At 39.7% G+C, this 15666-nt stretch overlaps 1 protein-coding gene across 12 annotated transcripts in view; it reads left to right on the top strand.

Annotated features, from left to right (window-relative positions):
- Positions 1–15666, top strand: part of cep170aa (centrosomal protein 170Aa) — a 128822-nt gene that overhangs the window by 91650 nt on the left and 21506 nt on the right. For 5 of the 12 annotated variants that reach the window (XM_048601219.1, XM_048601221.1, XM_048601212.1 and 2 more), the window contains 3 exons: positions 49–310; positions 9942–10131; positions 14898–15059. In XM_048601219.1, coding sequence (XP_048457176.1) covers positions 49–310; positions 9942–10131; positions 14898–15059 — 614 coding nt within the window. The remainder of the gene's footprint in view (positions 1–48; positions 311–9941; positions 10132–14897; positions 15060–15666) is intronic. The other 7 variants (XM_048601222.1, XM_048601220.1, XM_048601223.1 and 4 more) reach the window with 5 other exon arrangements.

The raw sequence follows: 15666 nt of genomic DNA, 5'->3' as shown, positions 1-15666 counted from the left end.
TTTTGTACAATTGTGGACCAAAATTGTCATTGCTGCTTATATATTTAGTTGTTTTGCAAGGTCCACGATGGAGGCGCTTCCCTACAGATTATGCTTCAACTTCTGAAGATGAATTTGGGTCAAATCGTAGTTCACCTAAGCATACCCGCCTACGCACCAGTACAGCACTGAGAAGCACTAAACTGCAGAACAGTAATGTACCATCAACAACCAATGTGCTCCTGAAAAACAAAATGAAGGAACAGGATGACTACATAAGAGACTGGACTGCTCACAGTGAGGAAATTGCCAGGTATCTTTCAATATCAAAGTAGGTGTTCTGTGTTTTAATTTCATTGATAACCTTTGTGATGTATTTGAGGTAGAATGTTATAATTTGGACTACTATTTTTCCATTCTTATTTCTGGAACTATTAATCAATCATTAATAATGGGCTTAAAGAGGTTCTTGGAGTCCAGGAAGCCTGGGTTCAAATCCCACCTGCTCCATAGGTGTATACTAATATCTCTGAAGAAGTTTATTTGGGGGTGGGGAGGGGGATGAAATCTAATGGGCTCAATTCCAATCATAATCTTTGTGGCCTTTTTTAATCAAATCCAAGTTAGGCTTGACTATGGGTAGTGACCGCCAGCCGTTACCTTAGCTACTTAGAAGTTTACACACAGTAGTATAAAATATCTAGCTGGGCAGATTGAGCACTGTCGCAGCTGAGGTGCACCTCTGATCCACTTAATGGATAGATTAGTATTAGACTCAAGGAAAGGACATACAGATTGCTATTTTTTTGTAGCCAGCAGACCAGAGGATTGGGAGCAGTTTCGATTGCAGGAAAGAGGAGAAAGAGATTCATTGAGTGGGACAATAGAACACGGGAGTAAGAACGTACAAATTGATTGTAGAAGTTTTTATATAGGTATATGAAGAGAATAAGATTATTGAAGGCAAATGTAAGTCCCTTTCAGCCAGAAACAGGGAAGTTATAATGGGAATCGGCGAGGTGACAGACCAATTAAATACATATTTTGGTTCTGCCTTCACAAATGAGGACACAAATGACATCCCAAGAATTTTGGGAAATGCAGGATCTAGTGAGACGAGAGAACTGAAGGAAATTAGTATAAGTAGGAAAATGGTTTTGAGGAAGTTGACAGGATTAAAGTCTGTTAAAATGCCAAGGCCTGATGATCTTCATCCCAGAGTACTTAAGGAAGTCCCCCTAGAAATACTAAATGTATCGGTGATCGTCTTCCAAGATTCTATACGCTCGGACAGTTCCAGGTGGATTGGATAGTAGCTAGTGTAACCCCACTACTTAAGAGGTAGAGCAAAGGAAGAAATGGAGGGAATTAAAACAAAATGACATCAATAGGAGGGAAGTGCTAGAGTTCATTATAAAAGATATCATAGCGGAGCTCTTGGAAAACAGTGACAAGATCAGAAAGTCAGCAAGGATTTAAAGGGAGCAAATGTTTGACAAAGCTGCTGAAATTTTCTGACAACCTAACTTGTAGAGTTGATTTGGTGGGGGAGCGGGCAGAAAGTGTTTATGGTTTTACTTTTACTTTCAGAAGGTTTTTGACTGATGTCCTATACAAAAGACTGGCATGTAAAATTAAACATGGGATTGAGGATAGTGTACTGACATGGATAGAGAGCTGGTTGGCAGACAGGAAACAAAGAGCAAGAATAAACAGGTCATTTTTTGAGTGGCAGGCACTGACTTGTGGGTTATTGCAGGGATCAGTGCTTGAACCCCAGCTATTCACAACATATTAATGATTTAGATGAGGGAACTGAATGTAATATCTCCACGTTTGCAGATGACATAAAGCTGGGTAGGAGGGTATAGGAGAAGGATGCAGAGATAGGTCTGACTAGCTCAGACAAGTTGAGTGTATGGGCAAATGTAAGGCAGATGAGGTATTGTGGGTAAAAGCAAAGTTATCCACTTAGATAGCAAAAACAGGCAAATTCTTAGCTGAATGGCATTAGATTGGGAAAGGGGGAATTTCACTGAGACCTGGATGTCCTTGTATACCTGTTGCTGAAAGTAAGCATGCAGGTGCAGCAGGCAGTGAAGGTAATAAATGGTATGTTGGCTTTCATAGTGAGAGGATTTGCATAGAAGAGCAGGGATGATTTGTTGCAGTTGTGCGGAGCATTCATAAGACCACGCTTAGAGTATTATGTGCAGTTTTGGTGTCCTTAATCTGAGGAAGGGAGCGCTGGCTATAGAGGGAGTTCAACAAAAGTTTATCAGACTGATGGCAAGATTGATGTATGACGAGTTACTGGATTGGTTTAGGATTGGCTGGTGGGTTCGATTCAATGGAAAATTGTGGAAAAAGTTTTAAGTTCAGGGATGGGAGTGCTCAGCTGAAGTTATGAACTTTCTAGAATAAGTAATAGGACCGAGTTTGGAAAGGCTCAGGAATCTAACTTCAAGCACAGCAGATAAGGGACAACTGTAGAAGGGTGCAGTCAACGCAGTACCGTATTATGTTGTGGGTATCACAAAGATGTGGCTGCAACAGGATTAGGGCTGGAAACTAAATATCCAAGGAAATGTATCCTATTGAAAGGACAGGCAGATGGACAGAGGGGAGGGGGGAGGTTGACTTATTAATAAGTAATGAAATTAAATCCATAGCAAGAAGTGATACAGGGTCAGACGGGTAGAATCTGTGTGGATAGAGTTGAGGAACTGCAAAGGGGGAAAAAAACCCTGATTAGAGTTGTAGACGGGCCTCCTTTGCAGTGGTCAGGATGTGGGGCAGCAAATAAATCAGGATCTTTTTTAAATGCCTTTTGTATTACAGTAATCATGGGGACTTCATTATGCAGGTGGACTGGGAAAATTAGGTTGGCAGTGGATCCCAAGAAAAGGAATTCATAGCATGTCACGAGATGCGTTTTTTTTTGGAACAGCCGTGATAGAGCCCACCAGGGCACAGGCAGTTGACGATTTCGGTGTGTGTAATGAGGACGACTTGATTAGGGAACTTACGGTGAAGGATCCCCTAAGGGAAAGTGACCATAACATGCTATTCAGATGTAACAATATTATAATTGAGTGGCTCAGTGGTTAGCACTGCTACCTCACAGCACCAGGAACCTGGGTTTAGTTTCACCATCGGGCGACTCTCTTGTGGAGTTCTCTCCATGTCTGCGTGGGTTTCCTCCCACAGTCCAAAGATGTGCAGGTTAGGTGGATTGTCCATGCTAAATTGCTGATAGTGCGCAGGGATGTGTAGGTTAGGTGGGTTAGTCACGAGAAATGCAGGATTACATGGAATCAATGGGTTAGGGATCAATGGGTCTGGGTGGGATGTTCTTTGGAGGGTTGGAGCAGGTCAAATGGCCTGTTTCCACACTGTAGGGATTTCATGATGTTAGGATTCTCTGATATGAGGGAGGAGCTGGCCACAGTTGTTTGGAAGGGCAGACTAGGTGGAAGATGGTGGAACAGCAAAAACAGAAGTTTCTGGGGATAATTCGGGAGGCACAGTAGAAGTTCATCCCGAGGAAAAAGGAACATACCAAGGAGAGGACAATGCAACTGTAGCTGACGAGGGAAGCCAGAGACAGCATAAAAGCAAATGAAAAAGCGTACAGTGTGAAGATTAGTGGGAAACTAGTGGATTGGAAAGCCTTTCAAAACTAGCAGAAGATAACTAAAAGAGCAATAACAAGGCAGATGATTAAATAGGAGGGTACTTTAGCTAGTAATATAAAAGAAGATTGCAAGAGTTTTTTAGATATCTAAAAGTGGACATCAGACCACTGGAAAATGAGTCTGGAGTAGTAGAAATGGCAGGGGAACTGAACAGGTACTTTACATCTATTTTCAAAGCGGAAGAAACCAGCAGCATACTAGAACTTCAAGAGCCAGGGGACAGAGATGAGTGTAGTGGCCATCACAAAGGAGAATTTGCTGGGGAAGCTGAAAAGACTGAAGGTGGATAAATCACTGGACCAAATAGACTGAGTTTTGAATGATATAGCTGAGGCATTGATTGTGATCTTTCATGAACCACTGGACTCAGGGAGGGTCCCAGAGGATTGGAAAATGGCTAATAAAACATGCCTGTTTAGAAAGGGAGGAGGGCGAAAAACGGGAAGTTATAGGCCAGTTAGTCTGATCTCAGTCAAAGCTAAGATTTTAGAGTCCATTATTAAGAATGAGATTGCGGAATACTTGGAAGTGATTGTTGTTATGATTTTAGAGTTCATTGTTAAGGATGAGATTGCAGAGTACTTGGAAGTGCATGGTAAAATAGGGCTGAGTCAGCACAGCTTTGTCAAGGGGAGGTCATGCCTGACAAATCTGTTCAAATTCTTTTGAGGAGGTAATGAGCAGGTTAGACAAAGGAGAGCTAGTGGACATGATCTATTTGGATTTCCAGAAGGCCTTTGACAAGGACATGGATAGAGGATTGGCCGACTGGCAGGAGACAGCGAGTAGGGTAAAGGGGTCTCTTTCTTGATGGTGAGCAGTGGAGTTCTGCAGGGCTCTGTGTTGGGACCACAACTATTCATGTTGTTTATTAACAATTTGGACGAAGGACGGTATTGTTGCAACGTTTGCAGATGATGCAAGGATAGGTGGAAGGACTAGTGGAGTTGAGGAAGTGGGGAAGTAGCAGGACAATGGGGTTGAGAAACACATCAGCTGTAAATGAATGATGGAACAGACTCAATGGCCTAATTCTGCTCCTATATCTTAATGTTAGGACCATATTCACAGGAGTATAAAAGAATTAGGAGAATTTCATATAAAATTCTAATAGGACTAGACTGGAAGGATGTTCCCAAAGACAGTGAAGTCTTAAACCGAGGTAACGGCCTTGGGATATGGGATGGGATATTTTGGCGCTGAAATGAGGAGAAATTTCTTTATGCAGAGACTGGCGAGCCTGTGGAATTCACTGCTTATCTAGCAGTTGAGGCCAAAATATTGAATGTTTTCAAGAAGACATTAGATATAATTCTGAGGGTACAAGGCAAAAGCAGAAACTGGGCACTGTATTGGATGATCAACCATGATCATATTGAATGGCAGAGTCATTCACGAGGCCAGTTAAGGGCAGCTCCATATGCAGCTGGAATACAGATAACCAAGCTAAAATTTAACTGATTAAATTTGGAGGCTCTTTTTGCTAGATATGTATCTTAAGAAGAATAGCGGCTATTCATTGATCTAACATGAGTGTAAAGTAATCCATATTATAAATTTAGATTCACAGCTTGACTTTTAAAACTAAGAGTTTATACATTTGTGTATATTTGAAGTCAGTCATATAAAAATTCTAATTTCAGCTTTTGTAAATGAAATATAAAAACAGTTAGATCAAAAATATATATTCCCACATGTACATTCTATCAGCCTTAGAAATTTTTATTTCCATTTGGATGGTAAAGTTTCCTGTAAAATGTTCAACGATTGTGATTGACCCTGGGTCATTCAGAAGATACTATTCTATGATTGCTCGATATGTTCCTGTTGAATTTAAATATTGATTTAAAAACTGCTCCTGTTGCTGAGGGCGCTGACTTGGCAATCCGTACAAGGCACAAGGCTTTGGCAACGTGTCCTTCTGTCTCTCCAGCAATATTTAAGTTCTGTCCCATGGAATTCCTCTCTCCATGACTTGGAGAGATTAACCCATTTATTTTGATGTCATGCTCACGATTTTAGAAGCTCTAAAATTCGGTGCTTTCGGATGTGAAATCTGTGCTTTGAAAATTACATCATTGGTTCTTTTGAAAGGCATGTTGGTGACTGTCATTAAAGCAAGGAAGAAAAAGTAGCAGTTATTGGTTTATTAAAATGTGCTTAAGTACCTGTATTAGAATACTGATTTTTTTCTTTGTCCTTCAAGCATGTCCAATCCTTATCTTGGAACGTTAAAGGCTCTTGCATAATTGTTTTAATGCAAGTAGTCCTCATTTTACGTAGCTGTATTGGTATTGTTTCATTTTTATACTTATTTATCCTATGGGGACCTGTTTTTAAGTATTGTCATCATTTTCGTTTTGGCATTGTTTGTATATGTGATCATTGCTTATTGCTATTGCGCATCAACATTCAGTTGCACTGCCTGCGTCCCAGCCACCTTTTTGCTGTGACCATGGTCAAGGGATCTTGCCTCCCTTTTGGCCTTGCTTCCTGGCCTCGTTGTTTTCTTGCCTTGCCTCCCTTCCCCTCAGCTTTGTTTCCTAACTTGCTGTACCCCAGCCTGGTCTCCCACCGAGCCTGTTCTCTGCCTTGTATGTCCTTAACTTCAGGCTCTAGGTCTGGTCTTGCCTTTGCCGCCTCCATTCCTAGATCCTTGTTTCACTCTTGAATTCAAACTGAGGCCCTGACTCCATCTAGTGACAAAAGCCAGTCAGTGCAGATTGTTGTGGGTATCCAGCTTTACTGACCAATTGCTACCACTAGATAGTGTCTGTACTCTAACAGTACTGTAGAATATTACAGTTTACTCCTTTTTAAAATTTATTTTAAACTGTTTAATTTGGCAACGTAAAGTACAGGAGGTACTCTATTTCACCTTAGAGAGCACAGGTATATAATTTTAATTATTTTCTTTCTGATACAGAAGGCCCTATGAAACCTAATTCCAACTTAAATATTGATTTTTCTATGTGAATTAATGCTTCAATTAAAGGTGTGATTTTCAGGAACATAATCCTGACTTTAGGTGAGATCAGCCTGTATTATCATTATCGTATGGCACCTTCTATAGTCTCATTCGACTGAAACAACCAGCGATGATGTGACATGTTTGAGTTGAAATTTTTATCTCAGAAGTCTATTGAATCTAAAATCCATAAAAGTAATTTATAACATACTGCATATGAAGTCTTTCCATATCTCAAAAGAAAATCAAATCCAACGTGCCTGTTTGTCAGTGTCAACATTCTATTGCTGTTCCTTCATTGTCCCAAGTGGTAGGTGGTGAGCCTTCTTGAATTCATGATCTAATTTGGCTGCTGAGTGGTTTGAAAAGGCACTTCAGAGGACAGTTGAATCAGCATATCTGGATTCAAACATAGGCCAGACTGGGAAGGACAGCAGGTTTCCCCTTCATGTTTGTGCAACAACAGCTAGATGGTAATTTTTGAAATTATTTTTGCTCCCAGGTTTTTTAAACTTACTTCAAATTCTAAATTCAAATAACAAAAATGAAGTCACAATGTCTGCATTCCTATCTGGCTCTGGGTTATTAGTCCATATGGTCCTTTGAACAATTGAAAACAGCTACAGTTATATTCCACCCCAAATTAATTATGAAGGTTGTTAAGAGGCAAGACCAAAATAATCTGGAAATCCAGCAATTCACCTTTGCTTTGAAATTGACACTTCTTCTAGATTTAGTGGATTGAAGTTATGCTGAAACTGTCTTTAGCTCTAGGTGTAACCCTGATGACATTCCCCTCTGAACCTGAAGCCTAGGACTTTTCAGGGATGGAAAATGAGGTTGCAGTATTCCTATCAGGAGGAATTGAACCTGCAGCAATAGTGTCTACATTACCCAATGCTAATAGCTAGGGCTATTCAAAGGTGGACATGATATCCGCATTCTGCAACCAGAAGCTCCCTACTTAATTTTCCAGAATTTTATAGATGTGCTCTGCCAATGAAGATCCTTGGTTTTTCCTGCGTGTATCCAAAGACTTCCACATAATTTGGGAGGAAACCATCTGTTACTAGCCCAGGAATTCTAGTTGCTGGACCAGTGTATTTGACCCGCCACAAATCTGTGAAGGGAATGTCTGCTCATTCTGATAATGTAGTCTGACGCAACAATGTAATGCAAAAGACTATGGGCACTGACCTCTTTCTAGCAATAATACTGCAGACTTGAGCTCCAGCGCTGGCTGTGCCTGTGGTCAGGTTGTTCTAGCATCAATCTGATGATGCAGAAAATTGCCCAGGTCTGTCCTATGCTCAAAATGCAGGATAAATCCAACCTGAATAATGACCCTGTCATCCATCTACTCATGTTCAGTTTGGGTTCTGCCAGAGCCACTGGGCTCCTGACCTCCTTACAGCCTTGCTTCAAATGTGGATGGAAAAACTAAACTGCAAAAGTAAGTTGAGAGTAACTGCCCTTGATATCAAGGCAGCATTTAGCCAATTACAACATCAAACAGCCTAGAAAAACTGAATCAGTCAGCAAGAAGACTCTGTTGGTTAGATTCATGCCTGTCACAAAAGAAGTTGTAGTTGTCAATTATCTCAGCCCCAGGACATCCGTACAGGCATGCTTCATACTTGTGTTCTAGGTCTAACCATCAGCTGCTTCATCAATGTCCTTTTCACCATCATGCGTCAAAAGTGGAGATGTTAGGTGATTGGTGCTGAGCATTGCTTCAGTATCTGAAGTGTTGCAAATGTACAGTCTGTGTCCACCAAGATCCTGGACAACATCCAGGCTTCAGCTGCTATAAGACAAGTAACATTCACGCAATACAAGTGCCAGGCAATGACCACTTCCAACAAGAGAATCTGATCATCACCCCTTGATGTTCAATGGCATTTCCAGAGATGAATCCCCCACTGTCAACACGCTGGAGATTACCATTGACCAAAAATTAAACTGGACCAGCCATATAAATAGAATGGCTACAACAGCTGGATGGAGTTTGGGGATTCTGTTGTGAGTAACTCACTATCTGTCTTTCCAATGCCTGGCCGCCATGTACAAAGCCCCAAGCAGGAGTCTGATGGAATACTTTTCATTTCATTTGCCTGGATAGGTGCAGCTTCAACAACACATCAAGCTCACCACCAGCCAGGACAAAAGTAGCCTACTTGATTGGCACTCCATCCACCACTTGCAACCCTATCTTCAGCATCATTGCACTTGACAGGAGTGTGTATCCTCTACATGCACTGCCATAACTCATCAAGATTCCTCCAATAACACCTTCCAAATCTGCAACCTGTCCCACCTGGAAGGAGAAGACCAGATTAATGGAAACACCACCACCAGCAAACTCTCCTCCAAACCATACACTTTCCTAAATTAGAACTACGTCGCCATTCATTAACTGTTGCTGGGTCAATATCCAGGGACTCCCCTCCTAACAGCATGAAGTGTCTCTACCATCCAAGGACTGCAGTGATTCAAGAAGGCTGTTCACCACCACCATCCTATCCAGGACAATTAGAGATCAGTAATAAATGCTCGCCTAGCTTGTGATGCCTCCATCCCATTAATGAATAAATAGATTCTTTTTTTTTTTAAAAAAAATCGTAACTTTCTGTCTGATGAGATGATTAGGACAGCTAAGGCTAACATTATTGGCATTAAGAGAAACTTGTACTTTGAAACTTGATGCTAATTCTGTGCCTTTATCTATTGACTTGCTTCAAGTCCATCATTTCAACCTGTTGCTTTGAACCTGCAGTAGGAAAGGCGACATCCAGTTTGGGCTAACAAATAGCATTTAAACAGGTTAATTGATGCTTTCTTGGTCTTGCGCATTAAATATTCTCATTGTTTGAAAGATGTTCAACTTCTAAATTCAAGCTCAATCTCAACCTATTTCATGACTTTGTGATTTAAAAGCTCAGAATTATGTCTTGCTGATTTTTTTTTAACTTCAGCGTTCTGCATAGGGATTTTGGGAACTAAATGTAAGTTTTCATAAGACCTCCTTAATTAGGATGGCAGTTCCTAATTATAAGCAGAGCTTAAATTTCTTTCAAAGATTTGACAAGACTGCTTGGTGTGTAATGTTTGCATTACATTAATAGGGCAGACATGGAAACCAGCCCAGGGTTGCCCTATTTTCAGTAACACTTCTTTTGAAGACTAAACCGGATTGTGATTTTTTTTTTAAGCCAACTATTACAGGGCTAATGTTTGTAATCTTTGTATTGGGTAATTCTTCAGGATTTGGTGTGCATTTCTTTTCTCATGATCAGGATCAGTCAAGATCTGGCCAAGGATCTGGCCATCCTTGCACGAGAAATCCATGATGTGGCAGGTGAGATAGATTCTGTGAGTTCATCGGGCACTGCCCCTAGTACCACAGTAAGCACTGCTGCCACCACCCCTGGTTCAACCATTGACACAAGGGAAGAGGTAGGAGACCTTCATGGAGGAATGCCTAAGGTTCTTGCTTTTTTTATTTCCTTTTTTGTTCTAGCTTTCTATCTGGAGTACTATAAACACATTTCATTTTCCGTATCTTTTCTAGGCTATTTGGTTCAATTATTTAATGGATGTTTGATATACAATTGCATTAATTCCTTGTAATTGCATTTCAACATGAAATTTTATATCAAAACTGCAGAAGTTGCTCAAATGAAAAGTTAGAAAATTCATGGCAAAATTGAAGTGTTTATCGTATTTTGCATTAACATTGGAAGATTTGTTTTGTCTTATCCCTCATTAATTAACTTAGTTGTTCATCTTACCATTTGAAAGAGCATTGGCTCCATGTAGGACCTCATCAAGCTTTGTTGGTGATTGTGTAATGTTTGCGTAAATTGTTTTTAATAGTACTAAAATATTTTACGTTAGATATTTTACAAAACACCACCAAATCTGCAGATTTGAGTAAACAACCACCAAATTCTTTATTTTATATAAGTATTGAAATTTAGTAATTCTATTCAAAGCGACTTGTGTTTTACATGCTGTAAATTATAGCCACCATTCTACACATTCCCAATCCTGATGATGCCTGTTTGGGGTCTTAGGCTGTTTGACCTAATGTGCAATGTGGAATGACTGGGTTTTTAATGGCTACATGAAGGAATAGGTTGAAATTTGTCGTTGTAATCGCCCTTCAAACGTATTCTGTAAATACAATTCTTAAACTAAACTGAAAATTTCAATCACCTTCAAGTCTGAACAATTATTCATTGAATTATTCTTTGCAACAGTAAATCTCTCAACTTTCTGTGGATTGTGATTGGATTTCTGTGAATAAAATTCCAGAATTAAATACAGGGGCATACATCCTAGTGTGATTGTAATTAAGATCACTTGATCAGAGTGCAAGATGGTGCTTTCGAGATGTTATCTTTGATGTTAAAAAGGTTTAATTTTTAAAAATTTCCCAAATTTATTTACATAAATGGTTGATCAAAAATGAATTGTAGTCACAAAACTATTGTTGAGACTGGTTACTATTTCTGCTAAATAAAATGATTTTGATCTGAATGAAGTACTTGATGTACACTTTAAAGATAAATCACAACTTTAAGACTACATTAATCACTGTCATATTCTGGAATTTTTGCTTTTACATTGATTTATCGCAGAGAGGATTTGTTGGAAAAAAATTGACTTCTCTTAAATATTGGCCATTAAAAACAGTCTTCCCTCCTGGGAACCCGTTGTAAAGCACTGCAGTTGTGTACAGCCATATAGAACAAAAAATTGTTCTCATTTAGCTTCCTTGTTATATTTTGCAATTTGCTGCCTAATTTAGTGAAACTTGTACTAGGTGGTAGTTTGACGAACTAACCGAAATATAATCTTTCTAAAACTCCATGTCTCTTCACCTTTTAACCATGATTGGATTGCTGAATTTATCCTCACTTAAGTTTGATCAACAGTTTGAAAATGAAAATTTATTTTTTATATTTTTTAAGAACAAAATTCTGAATGCAACCAGCATCAGACTTTAAATCAGAGGTGGGAGCCTTTTTTTTTTCTGGAGGAGGGGAAAAAACCAGTATTAAATGGACAAAATTTAATTTAGTTTTGAGAGAATTGAAATGTTCCACTTGCCCTCTGTTTATCAGCAGTGATGATGTTACTTTGCCTTAGTGAGTTTGTTTGATCACAGTGAAGATTATGTTACTTGCAACTGTTGTTTCAAAGTTTCATCTCTTAATCCAGAGCACAGTTCTTTGCCTGAGAAAGCTTTGAAAAGAACTGCTGAAGGCACTATCTTGTGTTCCCTGTCACTCAGCCAATTCCATGTGTGTGTTATTGCCATAAGCAATAGCTTTGCGTGCCTCTTGTCTGACACTGTATCAAATGCCCCTTGAACGCCCATATAAACCACATCAACAGCATTGCCCTAAACAATTGTCCCTGTTAAATCGCCAAAAAATGAATCACTAGAAAATAAATCTCAATGGGAAAAAAATCATTTGTGGGGAAACAGTCATTTATGAAAATAAAGGGGACAATTATCAATATATTGTCTATTAATTTAGCCCCATCCCACTTTGTCTCTTGCCTCATCCACTGGCACTCCTCGTTCCGCAGTCTCCATTCTTCACCCTCCTCCAGTCTTGGTCTCCTCCTTTTTCCACTTGTCATTCTTCATATTTACCCTTTCCCACTCGGTCTCCTTTCCTACTTTGAATATTTCCCCTTTTCCACTCCCTCTCACTGCTGGACAGAAGGTAGAGCCCTTGTTTCTTTAGCTGGAAGGTGCAGGAGCAGTAGATGTCCACAATTCAGTTTTCTCAGATCTGTAAACAGATCTAGACAAATGGAGCAAAATATTCCTTAATTAGACTCTCTGTCCTCTCGGAATCATACAGTATGGAAACAGGCCCTTGGTCCAAATAGTCCATGCTAACCATGTTCCCAAACTAAATTAGTCCTACTTGCCTTTGTCTGGCCCATATCCCTCCAAACCTTTCTTATCCAAATGTCTTTTAAATATTGTAACTGTACGTGTATCCACCATTTCCTCTGGCAGTTCATTCCACACACATGCTACACTCTATAAAAATAGTTGCCCCCTCATGCCTTTCTAAAACTTTCCCCTCTCACCTTTAAAATATGTCTCCTAGTTTTGAACACCCCCAACCTAGGGAAAAGACCGTTGCTACTCACGTCATCCATACCCCTTTTTATAAGGTCATTTTATAAACCTCTATAAGGTCACTTCATGACCTCTGATGCTGCAGTGAGAAAGGCCCCAGCCTATTTTTATAACTAAAACCCCCATTCTTGGCAACATTTCTAGTAAATCTTTTCTGAACCCTCTCCAATTTGATAATATCCTTCCTATAGCAGGGCGACCAGAACTGCACACATTACTCCAGAAGAGGTCTCACCAATTTCTGTACAACCTCAACATAACATCCTAACTCCTATGCTCAAAGATCTGAGCAATGAAGGCAAGCATGCTAAATGCCTGCTTAACTATCTTGTCTGCCTGTGACGTAAATTTCAAAGAATTATTTACCTGAATCCCTAGGTCTCTGTTCTACAACAATACCAGGGTCCTACTATTAATTGTACAAGTCCTGCCCTGGTTTGCTTTACCAAAAGGCAATATCTTGCATTTATCCATATTAAACTCTATCTGCCACATCTCAGGCCATTGACCCAACTGATCAAGATCTCTTTGTAATCTTAAATAACCTGCTTCACTGTCCACTGTACCAGCAATTTTGGTTTCATCCACAAACTTACTAACCATGCCTCTAATACTCTCATCCAAATCACTCTCACAAATGTCAAACAAAAGGTCTGAAAAACAACCCTCTACCACCACCCTCTGTCTCCTACCGTAAAGCCAATTTTGTATCCAATTGGCAACCTCATTCTGAATCCCATGTGACCTAACTTTACCAATTACTCTACTGTGCAGAACCTTCTCAAAAGCTTTACTAAATTCTATGTAAACAACATCTACTGCTCTCCCCTTATAAATCGTTTTGGTTGCGTCCTCAAAAAACTCAATCTGGTTTGAGAGACATGTTTTTCCTCACACAACCATGCTGACTATCCCTAATCAGTCCTTACCTCTCCAAATGCACATAAATCCTATTTTTCCAAATCATCTCCAACAACTTACCCACCATTGATGTCAGGCTCACAGGTGTATAGTTCCAGACTTCTCCTTACAGTCTTTCTTAAGTAAAGGCACATTATTAGCCACCCTCCAGTCCTATGGCACCTCACCCATGGTTATAGATGATACAAATATTTATGCTAGGGCCACTGCAATTACTTCCCCGATTTATCCATCTTTGTTTTCTACGACCTCCAGCATTTCCTCCTCTGTAATGTGAACTGTTTACAAAACATCAGTTTTATAGCCTCCATTTCTCTCTCAATAATAGAAAACTGTCACAAAATCTGTCTGGAAACCATATTCACTTCCTTTTTTAGATACAAACAAGTGTCACAAAAATTTCAATAGTAACCACATCCTTGAACCCCCCTCAACTTTGCTCACTGCATTCCCAGCCCACACCTTCTGTCAGGAATTCCCCCGCTGCACAGCCCACCACTTCATGCAGTAGCTGTTTGTAACAAATCCAGTACACCTGAAAATAACATGGTAGCTTTAAAGAACTAATACAGCAAGCTAAACAATAAGATTATATTTGAAAGGAATTGTCACACTGTAGCCCATGTGATCAGTCATGTTGCAAAATTTCAACTGCAGTCACTTTCAGCAAAACGTACACTGAAACTAACTGGGTTCTGGTTTATTTGTTGCTGGTTTTACCCAGGGAAGTTACCCAGGATCTTGCTAAGATCAGCGAATCAGATTAAGTCTAGTAATGGGCTAGATTCAGCCTGCAGGCTGGAGGTTCCCCATGCCTGCCTTAAATGAACTCTCAGCCAGGTTTCACTGCTAACATTATCTGAAAGATTTGAAGGACTGGGAGATGATCTGACTGTCCATGTCATTAAAAGGTGGTGTAATTATTTCAAGAGTTAAGACTTCTGAAATAAGAGTGTTGTATACCTTTATGTCAAATCAGACATTGTCACTAACTGTGGGACAAATGTTTCCTAGAGAAATGAGAGCTGAAGGGAATATTTATTAAGTCCTTCAGATTTTTTTGATGCAGATATAATCCACTATAAATCTATATAGTGCTTTTAAACAAAAGGAATAATTTTGGCCTTTTTTGAATAACTTTTTTTTTATTTTTCCTGATTAGTTGGTTGATCGTGTTTTTGATGAAAGTTTGAACTTTAGAAAAATCCCTCCAGTGCCATGTATAAAACCATCAGCTGGAAATGGCAGACACAGCGATTCCAGATCTCAAATTTTTGAAGTTGCTGATCAGGCTACAAAGAGGAAGACATGGAGTAGGGATGAAGTAAGAATTGCATTTTAATGAAGAAACATGGTCTCTACATCATGGAGAGGTAGAAACAGAAATGGGCTGCTCAGCTCTGTGAGCACTTTTTTCCTGTTGTTTTTTCCCCACAACTGGGCTGTACCTTAACTTTCTTAAAACTCACTTTTTCTCAATATGTCATCATAGCCTTTCATTAAAAATCAGTGATCTCCATCTTAAGGTTTCAATTGACGTAACATCTACAGTCATTTGGTAGACAGAGTTCTGGATTTTTCTCTGCTTTATACAAGATGAAAATGTCTCCTGATCCCTTCAAATAGACAAAGTAATTGACACGTTCCATGTACTCTCCTTTTCATCCTTTCCCCTCGTCTGAGATGTGGTGATCCTCAAGTTAAATTATCAGCAGTTATCTCTCTCCAAAGAGAAAACAACCGTATGGCCCTCTGGGACTACAGCAACTTTTTACCTTTTTTACCTCTTGTATCCTGTCTCAGCTCAAATCGGCCTGAAACCTTTAATAATCCTGCGTCACTACCAGAGTTGATCACTAACCTGTTCTAGCTGAGCCTCCACCCTCTGTTAATTTAAACTCATCCACTATTTTAACCACCCAAACCCTATC

The sequence above is a fragment of the Rhincodon typus genome, chromosome 9 (genome assembly GCF_021869965.1).
Source record: "Rhincodon typus isolate 14 chromosome 9, sRhiTyp1.1, whole genome shotgun sequence".
NCBI classification, from domain to species: Eukaryota; Metazoa; Chordata; class Chondrichthyes; order Orectolobiformes; family Rhincodontidae; genus Rhincodon; species Rhincodon typus.
This window is presented reverse-complemented; position numbering and strand designations above follow the sequence as displayed.